Consider the following 22,006-nt stretch of genomic DNA (forward strand, 5'->3'; position numbering starts at 1 on the left):
ATGACTGTGATCTTCCAGCTGATGGCTTTCTGCCTGGGTCTCCTCTCCACCCTCCTCCTCGTCGTAGCCACCTGCACCGATTGCTGGATGGTTAATGCTGATGATAGCTTGGAGGTGAGCAGAAAAAGCACAGTCTTTTGCTCAGTGTTCAGTGCTGTGACTACGGAGATGCTTTACTTTATGAAGTATCAGTTAAAGGTGTCCGGTTTTTTTGCCCCGTTGCATGAATAGGGCCACAGAACATCTGCATATATTTTCATAGCTGTGTCTTACATGGAAATAGATATCAACTTAATGGTTTTTTTTAATGCAAGCTTAGAATTTGCAGAATATTTCACAATGTAGCAAAAATTGTGGCAGGCTCATGAAATCACTGGCCTGATGGTTCACAGCTGTAGCAAAGAAAGGCACAGGTCATACCATCTCTTCCCTCTCCTTGCTCTGCCCCATGGCTGCACCCCATGAAGCTGAAGATGCCCCAAGGACGGGGCATAGATGGGTAGATCTTATCCACCATATGGTCTGTTGACAGTGTTTTGCATTTAACATGTTTCATGTATTTTATAGGTTCACAGAGTTTAAGGCCAGAAGGGACAATTAGATCAAAGTCTGACCTGCCTAGAACCAACCAGAGAATTTCACGCAGTTACCCCTGTGTTGAGCCCAGGAACTTGTGTTGGCTGACATGTATCTTCAAGAAAAGCAGCCAATCTTGATCTGAAGACATCAAGAGATAAAAAATCCACCACTCCTCTTGGTAGTTTATACTACTACGCTCACTGTTAAACGTGTGCCTTGTTTCTAATTTAAATTTGTCTGGCTTTACCTTCCAGCCATTGACTCTGGTAACATCTTTTTCCACTTGATTAAAAAGCCTTTAGAACCTGGCATTTTCTCCTCCTGAAGATATTTATACCTTATTGTCAAGTCACTTTTTAAGCTTATTTTTGCTCATTTAAGCAGATTGAGCTCTGAGACTCAATGCAAGGTATTTTTTCAGCACTCAAATCATTTTCATGACTCTTTTCTGCTCCATCTCCAGATTTGTGCCAGTGATCTACAGAGTTTTCAAAGTGTCACAATTGTCTGGCAGCGCATAGAATATTAGGGTTGGAAGAGACCTCAGGAGGCCTTCTAGTCTAACCCCCTGCTCAAAGCAGGACCAATCCCGAACTAAATTATCCAAGCCAGGGCTTTATCAAGCCAGGCCTTAAAAAACCTCTACGGAAGGCAATTCCATCACCTCCTTAGGGAACTCATTAAAGTGCTTCCCCACCCTCCTAGTGAAATAGTGTTTCCTAATATTCAACCTAGACCTCCCCCACTGCAACTTGAGACCATTGCTCTTTGGTCTAGCATCTGCCACCACTGAGAACTGCCTAGGATCTATCCTCTTTGGAACCTCCTTTCAGGTAGTTGAAGGCTGGTATCAAATCCCCCCTCACTCTTCTCTTCTGCAGACTAAACAAGCCCAGTTCCCTCAGTCACTCCTTGTAAGTCATGTGCCCAAAGCCCCAATCATTTTCGTTGCCCTCCGCTGGCCTCTCTCCAATTTGTCCACATCCTTTCTGTAGTGGGGGGGCCCAAAACTGGACAGGTGTGGCCTCACCAGTGCCAAATAGAGGGGAATAATCACTTCCCTTGATCTGCTGGCAATGTCCTAATATGCCCTGATATGCCGTTAGCCTTCTTGGCAACAAGGGCACACTGCTCACTCATACCCAGCTTCGCATCCACTCCCCCAGCTTAGTGTCATCTGTAAAGTTGCTGAGGGTGTAATTCAGCTCATCATCCAGATCATTAATGAAGATGTTGAACAAAACTGTCTCCAGGACCAACCGTGCATTGAACCGTTGATCACTCCCCATTCGTTTAGGCTAGCCCCAGAGGATCATGGAATTTTTTTTTGCTTGTGTGTCTCTATCTCTAATTTATTTCTTCCTCTTCTAGGTCAGCCTCAAATGCCGGGGGCTGTGGCGGGAATGTGTCACCAACGTGCAGGATGGCATCAGGACTTGTGACCAGTATGATTCCATTTTAGCAGGCCATCCATGTGAGTCCTGCTTGTTGTGATGAGAGTGGGTGTTCGGGAATAGGGTGTTTTTACAAAAACTTATGTTACAACGTTAAGCAAGTCATTGTGATTTGGACTTTGCATTGAGCTATATAGTTTGCCTCTTCCCACTCTAACAACCAATGCAGTAAAAAATCCACTTTAACCTTTAACTAAACACACATAAAAATATTTAAAACGTTAAAAACCCAAAGTGAAGTAAAACATGTCACCTCTTTTCCTTTAGTTGTTTAGATTCTGATTAGCAGTCACATTTAGACAGTATTAAAAGCTTCGATTGTGTAATGGGGGTATAAAAACCCTGGGCAAGAAGGGGTTAAGAGATTATTTTGGGTTCAGCCAGCCCCATCCGCCAAAATCTGCAGCAAATGCTCCATCTGTTGGAGGAATTAAAAGACAAGAAGTTAGCTCATTTGGGCAGCAGAGCAGATCTGCACCCACAGCTCCAGCAGAGCAGAGGGACGACTAAAGGCTCTGACAAACCTGCCCAAAGGGGCACTACCTGAGGGAAAGGAGGACCCACCCCAGACAACCAGAGAGGAAATAGACCCCTCTCTTCCATCTGTGGACCCTGGATATTTGTTGCCCCCTCATATGTATTTTGGTTTGGACTTCCCAACATGGAACTGGTTTGGACTAAGCTGACCCAAGGGAAGGATGAGAGGAAGTGGCCAAGGGAGGACAGCCTTAAGCAACCTTGTTTGCCAGAATACTGGTAGCACAAAGGACCCGGGCTCCCCTCCCCACAGCGCCCTTGGCAATCAGAGGTTGCGGGCATGACCACTAGGTCACGCCCCCAACCAGACCGAAAGCGAAGACTATTACGGATTAAGATAAAGGGTTGCGCAGATCTCAGCTGGTGTCCATTGCCATGGCTCCAATGATGCCAACGGAGATTTGACAATTTACACCAGCAGAGGAGCTGCCACAGTCAATTTAAGATGATTTTTAATTGTTCTTGTCATTATCCTGAACAAAGGCCTTATCTAAACATACGAGTTCTACCAATGTCTCATACATCGATGTCGACAGTGGGCGTTGACTCTGCATCAGCTGCATTACAATTAAACCATGCGTCCAAACAGCGCTGTGCTACCTGTATAGTCACACTTCATTGTACGTATTTGCCTGGTAGACGTCCCAAAGTTTTAAGTGTGGTGGAAAGGGAAAATAACTATTCTGAAATTCAGGCACCTGTGTCTTGCGTAACATGGTGAAATTGACTTCAGCTACGCTATTCACGTAGCTGAAGTCGCGTACCTAAGGGTACGTCTTCATTACCCGCCGTATCACCGGGTAGCAATCGATTTCTCAGGGATCGATATATCGCGTCTCATCTAGACGCGATATATCGATCCCCGAACGCGCTCATGTCGACTCCGTAACTCCACCAACCCGAACGGCGGTAGCGGAGTAGACATGGGGAGCCGCGGACATCGATCCCGCGCCATGAGGACGGGTAAGTGATCGATATAAGATACTTCGACTTCAGCTACGTTATTCACGTAGCTGAAGTTGCGTATCTTATATCGATTTTCCCCCTTAGTGTAGACCAGCCCTGAAGTTGCGTATCTTATATCGATTTTCCCCCGTAGTGTAGACCTGCCCTAAGTTCGACCCCCCCCCCACCAGTGTAGATCAGGCCTAAGGGTAGGTGCATAATTACCCGCCGGGTCGACGCGGAGAGTTCGAGTTCTCGGAGTTCGAACTATCGCGTCTAATCTAGACGCGATAGTTCAAACTCCGAGAACGCGCTCCCGTCGACTCTGGAACTCCACCACCACGAACGGCGGTGGCGGAGTCGACGGGGGAGCCGCGGAGTTCGATCCCGCGGCGTCTGGACAAGTAGGAAATTCGAACTAAGTTCGACCCCCCCGTAGTCAGGGGCGGCTCTATACAATAGGGCGCCCCAAGCAGGGCGGCGCGCTGCGCCGCCCTTCCCCGGTCCCGCGGCCGGGGCAGAAGTGTCTGCGGCAGGTGCGGTGGTCCCGCAGCTCCGGTGGAGCTCCGTCCGAGCCATGGGACCAGCGCACCCGCCGCAGGCATGCCTGCGGCAGGTCTGCTCGTCCTGGGCTCCGGTGGACCTCCTGCAGGCATGACTGCGGAAGGTCCGCCGGAGCCAAATGCCGCCCCCCCCGGAAAGGGCTGCCCCACGTGCCTGCTTGGCGCGCTGGGGTCTGGAGCCGGCCCTGCCCGTAGTGTAGACCAGGCCTTAGACAACACATTAGGATTGAACAAGGGGTCTCCATGGCTAAGCTAGACCAAGCCAAGGCTTTTTGCAGCTGGGGGTTGTACCAGACTCATATCCTCTTTGGATTGGACTCACAGGGGGACCTGTAACAAACACTCATCTGTGGTTTACAATAGCACACGTGTTACCCATGGAACAGCAGCACGCCTAACACAGAGTGATACAAGGTGTTTGGAGTCAAAGCCATACTGTCATGCTTGTGAGCTGTCCAGTTTTTGCTTTGTTCGCTTTTCTCAGTGAAGATCGTGGTGACGCGAGCCCTGCTGATCACAGCAGACATTCTGGCGGGCTTGGCTTTGATTATGCTGCTGTTGGGTCTGGACTGCATCAAGTTTCTCAAGGAAGCGCCCCATATTAAACTGAAGATGTGCTACATGGCTGGCTTAACTCTTGGCCTTGGAAGTAAGTGTTCCAAAGCACCAGCAATCTGCCTTGTCAATAACAAACCCTGGACCTGGGAAGTGGTGCCGACTGAGTGAAGCTGGGGCTGGTGGAGCTGGATAGGCTAGAAGAATATTGAGTGGGACGGGGCCAGGTCATGGTGATGCTGTGGTGTGTCATGGGTAGGATAGAACTTTACTGTATGTGATAGACTCAACTGAAGGGAGAGGATGTTGAATTGATTGCTGTGGGTCAGTGGCTCTCAACATTTCCAGACTACTATGCCCCTTTCAAGAGTCTGATTTCTTTTGCGTACCCTCAAGTTACAACACACTTTAAAACTACTTGCTAGCAAAATAAGACATCAAAATTACTGAAGAATTGCTACTTTCTCATTTTTACCATACATATATAAAATAAATCAATTGCAATATAAATATGGTACTTACACATCATTGTATAGTAAATAGAGCTGTACAAAGACGTTATGGATGCACAGACTTTAAGGTCAGACAGGACCATTATGATCATCTGGTTTGACCTCCTGCACAATGCAGACCACAGAATCTCACACACCGACGTCTGTAACAAACTTCTAACTATGTCTGTTATTGAAATCCTCAAATTGTGGAGTCCTCCAGCAAGTGAACCGTGGTCCATGTTGCAAAGGAAGGCAAAAAAACTTCCTGGGCCTACGCAAATCTTCCCTGGAGGAAAATTCCTTCAGGACCCCCAACTATGGTGATCCGTTAAACCCTGAGCATGTGGGCAAGACTCACCAGCCAGCACCAAGGAACTCAGATCCCAGCCCATTTAACATCCCATCTCAGACCACTGGGCATACTTACCTGCATCCCCTCCATAAACTTATCAAGCTTAGTCTTAAAGCCAGATATGTCTTTTGCTCCCACTACTCCCCTTGGAAGGCTGCTCCAGAACTGCATTTCTCTAGTGGTTAGAAACCTTCAACTAAAGTCATTGGGAATATGAAATTTTAGTTTGTACTGACTTCACTAGTGCTTTTCTGAAGCCTGTTGTAAAACTAGACAAATCGCTAGATGAGTTGATACACCTCCGAGAAGACCTCTGCTGTTACGTACCTCTGTTAGAGAACCACTGATGTAGGGCAGCAGTAGAGAGACTAATGGAATGGCATTGGGTGGGGCAGGGTGGATGGGGTGAGTGAAATAGCATTGGGTGGGTGGAGTGAGTTTTGGGTTTAAAAAGGATGAGTTGGGAATAGTGAGGATGATAAGAGTGCGATGATAATACATATACATAAACACACGTATATTCTTCTATACAGTGATTTTGGATAGCATCATTGAGTGGGACTTGCATAGAAACCCAAGGTCTGGTCTACATTACAAAAATAGGTTGTTGTAAATCGCTAAGCAATCATATTTGTCTCCAGCTGCCCCATTCATAGAATATCAGGGGTGGACGGGACCTCAGGAGGTATCTAGTCCAACCCCCTGCTCAAAGTAGGACAAATCCCCAACTAAATCATCAGGGCTTTGTCAAGCTTTACCTTAAAAACCTCTAAGGAAGGATATTCCACCACGTCCCTAGATAACCCATTCCATTACTTCACCACCCTCCTAGTGAAAAAGTTTTTCCTACTATCCAACCTAAACTTCTCCCACTGCAATTTGAGACCATTACTCCTTGTTCTGTCATGAGGTACCACTGAGAACAGTCTAGATCCATCCTCTTTGGACCCTCCCCTTCAGTAGTTGAAAGCAGCTATCAAATCCCCCTTCATTCTTCTCTTCTGCAAACTTAACAATCCCAGTTCCCTCACCCTCTCCTCAAAAGTCATGTGCGCCAGTCCCCTAATGATTTTTGTTGCCCTCCGCTGGACTCTTTCCAATTTTTCCACATCTTTCTTGTAGTGTGGGCCCCAAAACTGGACACAGTACTCCAGATGAGGCCTCACCAATATCAAATAGAGGGGAATTATTACGTTCCTTCGATCTGCTGGCAATGCCCCTACTTATATAGCAACACAATATTTATGACAAAACAGTAAAACCACCTCCCTGGAAGGCCTACTTAGTGCAAGTGTAAACACTGCATGAGCTGTGTCGACCCTAACAGTCCTCCAGCAGCTATCCCACAATGCCCCTTTCCCTGCGACAATACCACTATGTTCAAAATTTTAAACTCCACCATCCGTGGGTCACAGAGCCCAGAAGCCACCACTCCTTCAGCGCCACCTCTCTTGTGTGCAACTGCCCACCGACCAGATCAGCTCCATGCTCTCAGAGAAGTACTAGATGCACTTCTGCCTAGAGTAGATGAAAGTATTTGATCTCTTGGGACATCTATGAATAGGTTTGGACAGGGGATGCAGGTGATGGGCTCCAACAGGTATCAACAGCAGTGCTTTGTGAAAGCCAAGGAACTGCTCCCAGCATAACACAAGGCCATGGAGCACAACAATAGATCGGCTGCTGCAGTGCAGACCAGCCATTTCTACAATGAATTGCCTGCCAGACTTGGCAGAGATCCTATCAGCAGCCAATAGCCTACTGTGGATCCATTAGAGACATAGAATGCTGCCACGAACAGCAAAAAGTAGACAAACCAGGGCACCTGGCTCACCTGCTCAAGATTCTGCCACAATCTGGCCAGTCCAACCAAGTGAGCACAGATGAGCCTGATGAAGGGAAAGGGAACTGGGATAAGTGTTTAAAGACGTTTTTCCTTACAATGTGGCCTAATTGGGGTGTGGCCCAGCTGCAATTACTTTCCCAATCAGCCCAGTTTTTAGAGCTCCAGCCCTCTCCAGCGCAGCTTTTTAAATCCCTCAGGGCAGTAGTGGGTAACCACCCAGCTACACAGTACAACAGAGTTGACAGAGTTGGCATCTGCTTTTCATTCCCCTATTGCATTAGGCGGGTGTGGGGAACACTGAACACTTTGTTTATGTGACATTTATTCTCCTGCGAGATCTCATTGAAACTTAGGTGGAGATAATCTGCAGTTCCCTCCCAAAGTTTCTAAGGATAGCTGCCTTATTTCTTCATCCGAGGCAGAACACTTTTCCATGATGAGTTTGGCGGGCACCATTGCAGTTAACAGGCTTGTGGTAAACAAGGAATGGGTGGCTTTGGGACGTCAGAACAATCCGTGGCCTCTGTGCTTTGTGACCCTCAGGCCTTAGATATCACCTAAATTCATCACTGCTTCTGAAACATAGTGCCTATATTCCTACGCCTGTGAATTAGGGACCGAAATTTTATAGCTCCATGCAACAGAAAATCTTTCCCCACCTCACCCCTGACAGGCCCATACTCACCATGGCTGGGGCTGGAGAGGGTGCTGTACCGAGGTGCTCCAAAACTGGTGTCTATATGCAAGTCTTATTAAAAGTATTTAAAGAGAAGGGGAGCTTTGAAACGTCTCTTTCCCTTTTCCTTGTAACTTTAAATCCAGTGGTACAGCTTTTTTTCTCCAGCCGCTTCTGGCATGGTGACCTTGAGGGGTGCCCTCCTCTGACCCACAGACCATGTGACAATGAGGAGGAGGAGAAAGAAGAGGACTAGGAAGAATATGTGCTGTGAGAGCCTTCAAGCCAGTGTTTCATTGGCCCGTGAACAAAGGGCTTGACGTGACTGACAGCATGGACAAGGAAAGAGAGGACAGGAAAAAGGCCCACGAGTCCTGACAGGACAAAGAAAGGGAAATAAGCAGGGACAGCCTGGGATTTCTCACGGAGCAAGCCCAAATGCTGCAGACCCAAGTTGAGCTACAGATCCAAAAGGCCTCGATTCTCTGCCCTTTGCATTCTTTGGAGAACTCCATGATTACTTCGCCATACACCCTCCAACATACCACACAGCATCATGTATTCCTGCGTTTACCACTTCACGCTACAAGGAGAGCAAGAAAAACCACAGCTTCACATAAACTGATCTGTGGGAACCACCACTGGGATATGTGTGGCCACAACAGACTATATTTGTTCATTCAAATGGATGTATATGTTTAATTCCTCTCTCATTTTAAATTTTCATCCCATTATTTAAAAAATGTGTATAACATTGCATATGGGTTTTGTTGCACTTTGATTTTTCAGCATGGTTTATTTCCATCCAATAAAGTACTATGTTTAGATAATCAAATGTTTAGAGTGCATAGTGCTAAGTCAAAACAAACAATATTTGTAAATGTACACTTAGAATCACGTATCAGAAGGATAGCCGTGTAACTCTGTATCTGTAAAGCAGCAAAGAGACTTGTGGCACTTTATAGACTAACGACTTATTGGAGCATGAGCTTTCGTGTGTGAATATCCACTTCGTTGGCTGCATGTCACACAATTCATAGCTTCAGGAAGACACCCAGTCATATTTATAAATATACAGCAAGCACTGCACAATTCCTAGTAGCACCAAAAGTTCCAGGCCCAGAGAACACTCCAGCACAGAACACTGCTGACAGCTAAAGTGCCCTTTCAAAGACGTCTCAACCAATAGCTCTATGTTGGGGGGGGGTCCTGTAATAGCTGTTGTGCCTGGTTGGTCACTCCATCACTGCCCCCAAATCTGGGGGCAACTTTTCCCCACTTTGTCTCACAGGACAAAACAGGCAGCTACAAGCATTGGGATATTTTTCTCTCTGAGATCCAATCTAGTGAGTAAACACTTCCAGCATCTCTTCAATCTACCAAAGTACATTCAGCTGCCATTCTGTATCTTGTGTACTGGTAGTTGAATCTTTCCCTGATGCTGTCGAGGTGGCCAGTGTACGGCTTCATGAGTCAAGGGAGCAAAGTCCCCCAGAATCACTATTGGTGTTTTGTTAGTGCCAGTCTGCCAGTCCCTGCTTCAAGCTTTGTGAAGAGTTCTGTTTTTACAGAGGCGGGGAACACATACCTTCCAGAAGTGCTGAGGGGAATGCATCTTCAGTTGATCAATGGCCAACAGAGCCTTTGTGGACTAGGCAAATCAGGCCCTCTATTCAGAAGTGTTATTGGGGTACTACCAGGCTAGAGACGGCTTTAATAAATCACCTCGCTATTGGCAGACGCCGGGAATTGCTGCACCCCCACGTACATCCTTGGGTGCAGCACAATTGCCTATTGCTGCCACCTTCGACAAATCCCTGGTGAGTCCCTCGGGATTTCTACGGTGTCCCTAGTAAACTCACGTTTCACAAACAAGGTGTAGAGGTGGTTTTTGGCAAAATTCTCCAAGACAGTGTGCACTTGATTATGGCACTCCTGACTTTCAGAGAAAATGAGGATGTCATTCAGACAGCTAATGGCACAGGCGCAGATGCCAGGAAACAGGGCTGAAGGGAGTTTGAGTTTGTTGGGCGGGCAGGGGGAACTGTGCGGTAGTCTGGTTTTGTCTTAGGTTTGTTTTTGTTTGTTTTTTTTCCCTTGACAGCTGCTTAGAGAGGAAGGCAGCTGTGGTAGTGACCTAAGGAATGGACAAGACAGTAAAGATGAACAGATGTGGAAGCTGCGGGATGTACATCATTGTGGAACGGGTACCGAAAAAGAGCTTTGTTTGTATGAAGTGCTACCTGACAGACCTGATGGAAGAGAAAATCTGAGGTTTGGAGATGCAGGTGGAAACTATGGTTGAGGTTTGAAGGTGATTGGACCAGATAAAGCAAGGAAGGCAAAAGTTAACACTCGCAGATGCAAGCTAGGCTGGAGAAATCTGAGAGGTGACTGCTGGGTGAGGAAAGTGACCAGTGGACGCAAGTGACTATGAGAACCAGGCAGAGGAAAAGACGGGCTAGTGAAGGAGAAATAGAGCTCAGGAACAGGTTTGCTGAGTTGGAAAATGAAGACGGGGCACATCAGGCAATAACAGAAACGATGCGCCAGAAAGAAGAATAGGAGAAGAGTCAGAATAAGGAAAGAGTCTTCCTATAAGAAGAGGGGAAGAATCAGATGCGATAGTCAGAGTCCAGCCCCCCAGGCGGACACAGGATGACTCACAAAAGAATGCAAAGGGGAAAAAAGATGAGAGGACTTGCAGCCAGAAAGAACAGGAAGTAGGCTGGAGAACCACACCAACACCAGGAAGAGGCAGGTCTATGTGATTGGGGACGCCCTACTAAGAACAGTCAGGCTTGTAACCCAGGGCTGATGCGGAGAAGAGACAAGTGTGCTGTCGGCTGGGATCTAAAATATTGGATGTGAACCTGAGGTTGAAGAGGAGCCTAATGGGGACAGGAAAGAATCCACTGATTGCTTGCACATAGGAACAAATGCGACTGATACATTCTCAGTAAAACACATCAAGAAAGACTATACCAGGCTGGGGAAGACACTTAAAGAAATGGCTCAGGGACTCTTCAGTGGGATTCTACCTGTCCTTAGAGGAGGAGAATGAAGACGAAGTAAGATTATGATGATCAACATATGGCCCAAGAAGTGAAGGCACCTTTGGGATGTTCGCTCACTGGGAGGCATTCATGGACAGAGAACTGGACTCCGTCGGAGGAGGTAGGGAAATAGACTTCTGGGAAGGAGGTTGACATAACTGATTAAAAGAGTTTTAAATTAGGAACTCAGAGGAGACAGGAGATACTCATGTAATTTCCATGCCTTATTCTAATATTTATTGGAAGGAAAAACAAGTAAGAAAGGACCAAGAACTAGAGCAAGGACCAGCAGTGGGTAGGCGAATGGACCGTAAGAGGAAAGATAGTGCTGATACCAGTGAAGCTAACAGTCAGCTATATAATTATGTGTGATTATGGGAGACTTTCATGTCCTAGATATAGACTGGAGGACGTGATACACACTCTAGCGGGGGTGTAGATTTCCATGGAACGGATAGCTCCCAGATTTCTGCACCAAATAATATGTATTGGTGAGTAGAGAGGACCATTTGGAAGAACTGGTTGTAGGGGACAACCTTGGTTCGAACGATAATGCGTTAATTTAGTTTAAACTAAATGGAAGGACAAACAAAAATAGATCTGCATTTAGGGGCCTTAATTTCAAAAGGGAAAACTTGAAAAAAGGAAGGGCATTGGTGAGGGACGTGGACTGGACTGAAGAACACAAGGATCTGAATATGGAGGAGGCTTGGAATTACTTGTAATCAAAATTGCAGAAACTATCTGAAGCCTGCATCCCAAGGAAGGGGAATAAATGCATAGGGCAGGGTTGCAGACCAAGCTGCACGAGTAAGCATCTCAAATCGGTGATTAAGAGAAAGAAGAAAGCCTACCAGGAATGGAAGATTAGATGGATTAGCAAGGAAAGATACCTCTTGGCTAAGTATAATGAAGAGTTTAGGGATAGTGGCAAGGTGGCTAATGGGAATGAGAATATGGAACTAGATATTACCACATCCGAGGTGATATCAAAATTCAAAGTTAATGGGAATAAATTGGGAAGCCTGGGTAATTTGCATCCAAGTATATTAAAGAAACTGGCACATGAAATTGAAAACTCAACAGCAATAACTTTTCATGCATATGGTTATGCCCTATGACAGAAAGAAACCAACAGGACTCCACTGGTCATCACATACAGTCCCCAGCTCAAACCCCTCCAACGCATCATCAGGGATCTACAACCCATCCTGGACAATGATCCCACACTTTCACAGGCCTTGGGTGGCAGGCCAGTCCTCGCCCACAGACAACCTGCCAACCTGAAGCATATTCTCACCAACAACTGCACACCGCACCATAGTAACTCTAGCTCAGGAACCAACCCATGCAACAAACCTCGATGCCAACTCTGCCCACATATCTACACCAGCAACACCATCACAGGACCTAACCAGATCAGCCACACCATCACCGGTTCATTCACCTGCACGTCCACCAATGTAATATATGCCATCATATGCCAGCAATGCCCCTCTGCTATGTACATCGGCCAAACTGGACAGTCTCTAAGGAAAAGGATAAATGGACACAAATCAGACATTAGGAATGGCAATATACAAAAACCTGTAGGAGAACACTTCAACCTCCCTGGCCACACAATAGCAGATTTTAAGGTGGCCATCCTAGAGCAAAAAAACTTTAGGACCAGACTTCAAAGAGAAACTGCTGAGCTCCAGTTCATCTGCAAATTTAACACCATCAGCTTAGGACTAAACAAAGACTGTGAATGGCTTGCCAATTACAGAATCAGTTTCTCCTCCCTTGGTTTTCACACCTCAGCTGCTGGAACAGGGCCCCATCCTCCCTGATTGATCTAACCTCGTTATCTCTAGCTTGCTTCTTGCTTGCTTATATATACACACCTGCCCCTGGAAATTTCCACTGCTTGCATCCGAAGAAGTGGGTATTCACCCACGAAAGCTCATGCTGCAAAACGTCTGTTAGTCTATAAGGTGCCACAGGATTCTTTGCTGCTTCTACAGAACCAGACTAACACGGCTACCCCTCTGATACTTGCTAATATAGTTGCTACTTTTAAGAAAGGGAAAAAAGTGATTGGGGAAACTACAGGCCTGGTCGTTTGACCGCAATAGTATGCAAGATCTTGGAATAAATTTTGAAAGGAAAAAAAATCCCTGTAGACGTAGATGTAAATGGTAATTATCATAAAATACAACAAAAGGTAGACCAACCTGAACTTTTACTTTGAGAAGATAACTGATTTTTTTTTGACAAAGGAAATGCAGATCTCATCTACCTGGATTTCAGTAAGGCATTTGATACAGTTCCAGATGGGAAATCAATAATTAAATTGGAGGAGCTGGGGATTAATGTGAGAATTGAAAGATGGTTAAAGGGGAGACTGCAATGGGTCATACTGAAAGGTGAACTGTCAGGCTAGAGAGATGTTACTAATAGAGTTATTCAGGGATTGGTCATGAGACCAATTTTTTAAAAAAATTTTAACAATGACCTTGGCACAAAAAGTGGGAGTGTTCTAAAAAAATTTGCAGATGGCGCAAGATGGGAGGTATTGCCAGACTATGATGACCTTGAAAAATGAAGTAATACAAATGCGATGAAATTTAATAGTACAACGTGCAAGGTCAAGCACGTAGGGACTAACAAGAATTTTTTGTTATAAGCTTGGGATTTTTTTAGTTGGAATTGAAAGAGGAGGAGAGCATTGATTGATCACAGGGTGACTATGAGCGACCAATGTGATGGGGCCGTGAAAATGGCTAATGTAGTCCTAGGATGCGTCAGGCAAGATGTTTGCAGTAGAGGAAAGGGAAGTGTTAGATTTACAATTATTACTAACATTGTAATAATTGTAAAAACACTGTATTGCACTGGTGATACCTCATCTTGAGTATTGTGTACAATTCTGGTCTCACATGCTTAAGAAAGAAAAACTCAAACTGGAACAGGTGCAGAGATGGGCTACTAGGATGATCTGAGGAAAGGAAACACCTAACATATAAGAGAACACTCAAAGAGCTTGGCTTGTTTAGCCTAACCAAAAGAAGGCTGAGGGGGGGATATGATTGCTCTCTGTAAATACATGAGAGCGATTAATACCAGGGAGGGGGAGAAGTTATTTAAGGAGAAACAATGTTGCCACAAGAACAAATGGATATAAACTAGCCATCAATAAGTTTAGCCTTGAAATTAGACAACGCTTTCTAACCATCAGAGGAGTGGAATGTGCTCTTGTTACCAAAAAGTCTAATGGTATTTTGGGCTGTATAATTAGGAGCATTGCCAGCAGATCGAGGGACGTGATCATTCCCCTCTACTCGACATTGGTCAGGCCTCATCTGGAGTACTCTGTCCAGTTTTGGGCTCCACAGTACAAGAAGGATGTGGAAAAAGTGGAAAGAGTCCAGCGGAGGACAACAAAAGTGATTAGGGGGCTGGACCACATGACTTATGAGGAAAGGCTGAGGGAACTGGGATTATTTAGTCTACAGAAGAGAAGAGTGTTGGGAATTTGAGAGCTGCTTTCAACTCCATTCCAGAGAGGATGGCTCTAGACTGTTCTTTATGGTACCAGATGACAGAACACGGAGTAATGGTCTCAAGCTGCAGTGGCGGAGATTTAGGTTGGATATTAGAAAAATACTTTTTCACTAGGAGGGTGAAGTACTGGAATGAGTGGTGGAGTCTCCTTCCTTAGAGGTTTTTAAGGCCTGGCTTGACAAAGCCCTGGTTTGGATGATTTATTTCGTGTTGTTTCTGCTTTGAGCAGGGGGTTGGACTAGATGACCTCCTGAGGTCCCTTCCAAGTCTGATAGTCTATAATTCTATTAATTCCATGTAGCGAAACTGCAACTACTGGTAGCAAATATCTACAACTGTTGGTGATGTGACACTAGATGGGGTGGCTCTGCGTAACTACAAAGAATTCTTTTCCAGGTGTCTGAGTGCTGAGTCTAGCCCACATGCCCAGGGTCTAACTGATTGCTATATTTGGAGCCATGAAGGAATTTTCCCCTGTGTCAGATTAGCAGAAATTCTGGGGTTTGTTACCATCCTCTGCAGCATGGGGCATGGGTTACTTGCAGGTTTAAGCTACCATTAAATGGTGGATTCTCTGTAATCTGAAGTCTTTCAATTATGATTTAAGGACTTCAGTATTCAGCTACAGATTATGCGTCTATTACAAAAGTGGGTGGATGAGATTCTATGGCCTAGATTAGCATTATGGTCTTTTCTGGCCTTAAACTCTATGAGTCTATAAGGTTTTCTGGGATAAGGTTTACATTGGGATTCTGCTGCATAATTAGCTAAGGTCCAGAAGCTCTTGAAAGCTTAAATTAAATGCTGGAAAGTTGCAGAGGTGCTGAACAATCTAAATCTAAACAAAACACTCAATGTGACCATAGCCGGTACAGAGAGCAGTATTCCAATTATATCCTTCCCAGATCCTTACCAGGTTATAAGCTTTGTGTAGGTCCAAGTTTATGAAACCTTGGAAGAGTGTAGTCTTTCGGACAGGTCATTAATAAGTGGTAAGAAGTACCAGTTTTTGATTGTAATATTGTTCAGCACTCAGTAGTCCACACAATGCTGAATGGAACAGTCTTTCCTGGCCAGAAATATGATTGGATCCCCACTGGGGATGAGGAGGAGTGAATGAACCTCTTCTGCAGGTTTTCCTTCAGATATTTTGGGAATAGCTGTACTTCATATTTGGAGAGTGAGTAGTTGTGCCCAAAGGGACCCTCTGCTTCTGGCTGGAGGTCGATGGAGTTGTCATGGCAATGAGCCCAAGTGATGAATGAGCTGCATGAACTAGCCCAAACTGAAGGATTCTTAGGTAGTCTGAACGGAAAATTACCCCTAATGGGTAATCACCCCTAATGGATGATTGGTCTTGATGAAAGGAGTGACCTATCTATTGCTTCTTCTAATTTGGGAGCTTCTTTCACTGGATGGGGTAATTATGTGCTTGGGAAAACTTCATGAAACTGCCTGAGGCAAGTGACTCCACCAGTGCTTCGAGGGTGGTGTTGGGCATTGCAGGCCGCCAGAGCCAAAGAGAGTACTGGAGATGTGTTTGACACTGCCTATCGCCGGGGTATTGGTACCTGAGTGTTAGTGTGGGCTACTGGGAAGAGAGGACGGTGCCAACCCAGCTCAACTCGGCTACTGAGGCTGCAGCTTCGCAATTCCCAACCCAGGTGCAAATCAAACCTTGGCAGGACAGGTTGATGCAAAGAGTCCTGTTTCGCCACATTACAGACAGAGGCCCTATGTCCAGTGTTGAGTCTGCTCCAAGTCAGAGAGATGGGTCCAGACATGCTCAACTAGCATGATCCTGAGGTGATGTGGGGAACCAGATCTGGCAGCCTGGAAGGAGCAAGTGGTGGTTGATTTTGATCTATAGGTCAAATAAGGCTACGTCTATACTACCCGCCCGGGTCGGCGGGTAGCGTTCGAATTCTCGGAGTTCGATATATCGCGTCTCATCTATAGCTATATCTATATCTATATCAAACTCCGAACGCGCTCCCATCGACTCCGGAACTGCACCATTGCGAATGGCGGTGGCGGAGTCAACGGGGGACTTCGATCCCATGGCGTCTGGACGGGTTAATAGTTCGAACAAAGGTAGTTCGAGTTCAGCTACGCTATGCGCCTCGCTGAAGTTGCGTACCTTAGGCCTGGTCTACACTAGGGTGGGGGGGGGGTCAAACTAAGGTACGCGACTTCAGCTACACGAACTACCTTAGTTCGAACTTCTTACCTGTCCAGACGCCGCGGTGGTGGAGTTCCGGAGTCGACGGGAGCACGTTCGGAGTTCGAAGTATCGCGGCTAGTGTAGACCAGGCCTAAGACATCCAAACCAGATGAGGATTGCAACATGACAGTTCATCTTTTAAATTGTCCAGGCTGGAAATGATATTGCTGGACAGCCTTTCTCCATTTAGTTTCTACTGTCAAACATTGGGATTCTGCTAAGGGCCAGCATCCCTGTTGCAACACTTCGGCCATACACTGGTCTACCCTAGGGTGGGGGTTCGATCTAAGGTACACAACTTCAGCTATGAGGATAACGTAGCTGAAGTCGAAGTACCTTAGTTCGAATTACTTACCCGTCCTCACGCCGCGGGATCGAAGTCGGCGGCTCCCCCGTCGACTCCGCCACCGCTGCCGCCGTTCGCGGTGGTGGAGTTCCGGAGTAGATGGGAGCGCGTTCGGAGTTCGATATATCGCATCTAGATGAGACACGATATATAGAACTCAGAGAAATCGATTGCTACCCGCCGATATGGCGGGTAGTGAAGACGTACCCTGTTTGTAGAGCGACTGCTCACACTGTCAATGACTGGGATGTGGACGGTCACGCCTAGTGGTTGGACCAGGTGTCAATAGCCAGGAATTGGAGCCCACCTTCAGAATCAGAGGCCAGATGACAGAGACAAGGGTCAAAAGCGGATTACATGGAGTGAGGCTGGGCTGGGGTCAAGGCAGGGGCAGGGCTGCCATAATAGCTATCACAGCCATGAGCATCTGCTTTAAGCTGCCGCTGAACCACTGCTTCTGGGCTTCAGCTCCAGTCTGCTGACTCTTCTAATCATATAGCATAGCCAGTTAGACTACCTACTATAGGCCAGCTATGCTCGTTTGGTTGCCCAGAGGCCAGCTCTTCTGCAGGTCCTAAATCCTGACCTACTGAGGCAGAAGCCACAGGCTGCCCTCGTTCAAGATGGTGCCCATTTCCCTACAGGTGAAAGTGAGGCTGCACCTAGTAAACATGGCCACTGTATTCCATTGTTCCCAATGGAACTGAAGCCTGACTGTCTTTAAAGGAGGATACTCACCCTCGTGCTCTATGGTTAGAAAACTGGACAGGAAATTGGCAGGGGTAGAGGAAAGGGACAAGAGCAGAAAAAGACGGGTGCAGTTAAATGCAGAGCAGGGAATGTTCAATGGAGCAAAGGAAATGGGGGCAGCGGAAGGGTCAGAGGGAGTGAAGGGTAATTTGGAGGGGGCAGGAAGAGGTTGAGGGGTGCAGACAAATAGTGGAGCAGAGACGCAGACTGTGAGGAGTCGAAAGCTGGGAAGGGAAAGGGAGGGAAATGTGTGGGAAGCTGAATTGCAGCAACAGGAGGGGAAAGGAGACTGTTGGAGGGGCGTGGAGGGACAATGTGAGTAGGAGAGGGATGCCTGGTGGAGCAAAGGAGACAGGGAGAGGACAAAAAGGGCAGTAGTAGGGGAGGCAGATGGAGAGGGAGTAGTAGCCTTCTCCCCTTCTCTTCCCCTCCCCAAATATTATAGTATTAAAAAAAAAACCTCCTGACTTTTGGAGTCTGACTCATGACGCCTTTGGATTAGCAGCCCTTGTCAGACTGGCCTGGCCTGTCCCCCTAAGGAGACTGGCTGGCGTGGAGTGTGTAGGGAGCGTTTCGTGCTGGTGTTTCTCAGCAGAATTTGTTCTTTGGCTAGGTGTCCTTGGCATGGTCGGCTCCGTGTGGTATGCAGTGGATGTCTATGTGGAGAGAGCTACTCTGATATTACACGACGTATTCCTGGGGATCCACTACGACTTCGGGTGGTCTTGCTGGCTGGGAATGGTTGGTTCGACAGGTTGCTTTATAGCATCCATCATGCTAACGTGCTGCCTTTATATTTTCACAGGTCAGTAATGGCAATACCAGTATACTAGGGACAAGTCAATTACAAACAGATTTGCAAACTGTCCAGTGTCTTCAGAAATCTAATGACACAAAGCTTGAAACTTTTGGCCCAGATTTAGGAGAAAATTGTAGACGTTGAGGAATCTCATTAATCGAGCAACATTAAACATGTTGCTTTACGTATAGCCATTGGACTTTTCTTGACTAGAAAAAGTGGTTGAGGTTAGGTTAGGTTTAGCTGATATGTGCTTGCTAAACCAGATGTAAACGCGTCCTTTTTCCTCATGCAGATACAGGTTAAAACCTCAAGTTTTGGCTTAGCCTAGAACACAACCATCCCCTTTCCTAGTCAACACCATGCCTGATAGAGCAGAAAACAAGTCTTCTGCTTTAATACAAATATTATTATTATTTAGCCAGGAAAATAATTTAGCTAGCGAGCCAGCTCAAAAATATCAGTCTATGTTCCATGGTCTATATTCAGTTCTGACTTGTCCCAACTGAAATCTAGAGTAACTCCACTTAAGTCAATGTATTCTGGATTTGCCCTGGCCGGTATATTTGGCCTTTTATTGTGATGCTTGCCCTACTCCCCCAGTGCACAGGGATTTCTGTGTTATTCTCTACGCCATAGGTATGTAAAACGCTCACTTCCTGTTAGTGGAAGCTTTGTGACGGGGAGTTTGTAGGCTTGCATGTTAAAGAAGGCTCAGTATTGGCTTTCATCTCCAGTTTGTTTCAAGCCAGTGAAAGAAGAACCTGTAAACAAGGCAACAGTCAGAGCCTCCAGAGTGTCTGGATGGGCCGAGCTGCTGACTCCAGAGCAGAAGCCCTCATGTGGCTGGTCTTCAGACGTGCTGGGCCACACATAGTATACTGAAGTAAATGGGAACTACAAATTGCCGTTGACAATATGGCCCCGGTGTCCTGCCTCACACGATGAGATATTAGCTCCTGTCAAGGCGTCTCCCTCCCCTCCACTTTCCCAGTATCACATGGACACTGAGTGATTGTGACAACCTGCTCCGTGGATTTACCTTCTTGGCTCAGAATGGAAACCCAGCAGCCCAACATAATCAGGTACAGTCACCCCAACGTCAGTAAAAGGCGCACGTTACACATACTCCCCTGGGCTCAGCATCACTCTGGCTTTTCAACACCCATTTCGGGTTTGGAAAACACGGTACCATGAATGTGGGCTTTCAGCAGACGATTACTGGCCATATATTAAAGCATCCCAGTGTCACTACAAGCTGTCCCGTGACTCTCCACTACCTATGTGGCTGAAGCCTCTTCCCTCCATCTACCGCAGGCAAGAAAACTGGAAGCAGACCTTGTTCTAGTTCTCTAGGCCAATGTCCCCTTTGGGCTGGACAATTGTGACTACTTGAGTCGAACATGAGATTCTTAGAAGGCGTGAATATCAGCATTCAAACAGGGCAACCGGAAGACAAGAAGTAAACTGGCCTGGTGAAATGGCATAGTCAAGAGGTTATTCAAGCCGGGGGGGTCTCAGGAAATTGAAGTCCCGTCATGGTGAAGCCAAGAAAAAGGAGCATAAACTATGACAGGCAGAAAGAAAGGAGGAAATTAATTAGAAGGCTGAAATGGAATCTGAAGCACAACTAGCTAAAGATATACATTAAAAATTTCAAGAACACCTACGTTTCATTTTCAAAGTAATTAAGTACCAGATCCTCAAAGGTATTTGCCAAACTCCTCTTGATTTCTATGGGAATTAGTTGCTTAAATACATCTGTAGACCTGAGTCTGAGGTGCGTAGGGGTATTTCAGTAGATCATTATGACCTCAGTGGAGATCAGGGTCATGTTGTAACAGATGCTGCACAGACACAGAGCAAGAAACGCTCGCTGAAGAACTCAGGGTTCAGTTCCAGTTAGACTTAGGGTATATCTGCACTTGGAGATGGAGTTAAATTCTGCCTTTGATCAAGCTAGCATGCAAAAAATAAAGTAGCGCTGCAACTGCAGAAGTGGTGGGAGGAGTTAGCGCCTGCCGAGCACATAACCGTCCAAAATGCTATGGGCTTCACAAGACCATGACGACATTCTATTCTTAGTACACTAGCCTGACTAGAACTTGAGCAAGCATGTCCCCTCAAGGTAGAAATTACACTCCAGATTGGAATTGTCAATGGACCCTAAATTTCACTGAACCTCAACTATGAGTTCTTCATGGAGTGTCTCAAGAAGGACCTGATCTCCACTGGGGCCTCTAGGAGCTCCTGGACTCTAAATATAAAGCTGGCTGTATTTTAAAGGAGCCTTATTGAGGGCGCAGAAACAAACCATCCCGATGTGCAGAAAGAATAGCAAATATGGCAGGCGACCAGCTTGGCTTAAAAATGAAATGTTCATTGAGCTTAAACACAAAAAGGAACCTTGCAAAAAGTGGAAACCTGGAGAGATGTCTAGGGAGCAGTATAAAAATATTGCTCAAGCATGCAGGGCTGTAATCAGAAAGGCCAAAACTGGAGTTGCATGTGATGGGTAACAAGAAGGGTTTCTACAGCTATGTTAGCAACAAGAAAAGTCAGGGAAAGTGTGGGACCTGCAATGAATGGGAGAAGCAACCTAGTGATAGATGACGTGGAAAAAGCTGAAGTAGTCAATGCTTTTTTTGCCTCGGTCTTCACAGACAAGGTCAACTCCCAGACTGCTGCACTGTGGGAGTATGGGGAGGAGGTGAGCATCCCTCGGTGGTGACAGAACATGTTAAGGACAATTTAGAAAAGCTGGACGTCCACAAGCCCATGGGTCCAGATCTAATGTATCCGAGAGTGCTGGCTGATATGATTGAAGAGCCATTGTTCATTATCTTTGAAATCTTGTGGCGATAAGGCGAGGTCCCGGACGATTGGGAAAAGGAAAATATAGTTCCCATCTTTTAAAAGGTGAAGGAGAACCCGAGAAACGACAGAACTCACCTCAGTCACTGGAAAAATCATGGCTCACTTGGAGGAGAGTAACGTGATCAGGAACAGTCAACATGAATTTCCCCAAGGGCAAGTCAAGCCTGACCAACCTGATTGCCTTCTATGATGAGATAACTGGCTCTGTGAATATGGGGAAAGCAGTGGATGTGAGACATCTTAACTTTAGCAAAGCTTTCGTTATGGTTTCCCACAGTATTCTTGCCAGCAAGTTAAAAAAGTATAGGCTGGTCTATAAGGTGGATAGAAAGCTGGCTACATCATTGGTCTCAACGGGTAGTGATCAGTTGGCAGCCAGTATCAACCAGAGGTTGGTACTGGGACCG

At 46.2% G+C, this 22,006-nt stretch overlaps 1 protein-coding gene across 1 annotated transcript in view; it reads left to right on the plus strand.

The window, feature by feature from the left end:
- Positions 1-22,006, plus strand: part of LOC123354514 (claudin-16-like) — a 40,234-nt gene continuing 18,228 nt past the window's right edge. The window contains exons 1-4 of the mRNA XM_044996631.1: positions 1-114; positions 1,951-2,053; positions 4,563-4,727; positions 18,537-18,728. Coding sequence (XP_044852566.1) covers positions 1-114; positions 1,951-2,053; positions 4,563-4,727; positions 18,537-18,728 — 574 coding nt within the window. The remainder of the gene's footprint in view (positions 115-1,950; positions 2,054-4,562; positions 4,728-18,536; positions 18,729-22,006) is intronic.

The sequence above is a fragment of the Mauremys mutica genome, chromosome 21, assembly GCF_020497125.1.
Source record: "Mauremys mutica isolate MM-2020 ecotype Southern chromosome 21, ASM2049712v1, whole genome shotgun sequence".
In the NCBI taxonomy this organism is placed as follows: domain Eukaryota; kingdom Metazoa; phylum Chordata; order Testudines; family Geoemydidae; genus Mauremys; species Mauremys mutica.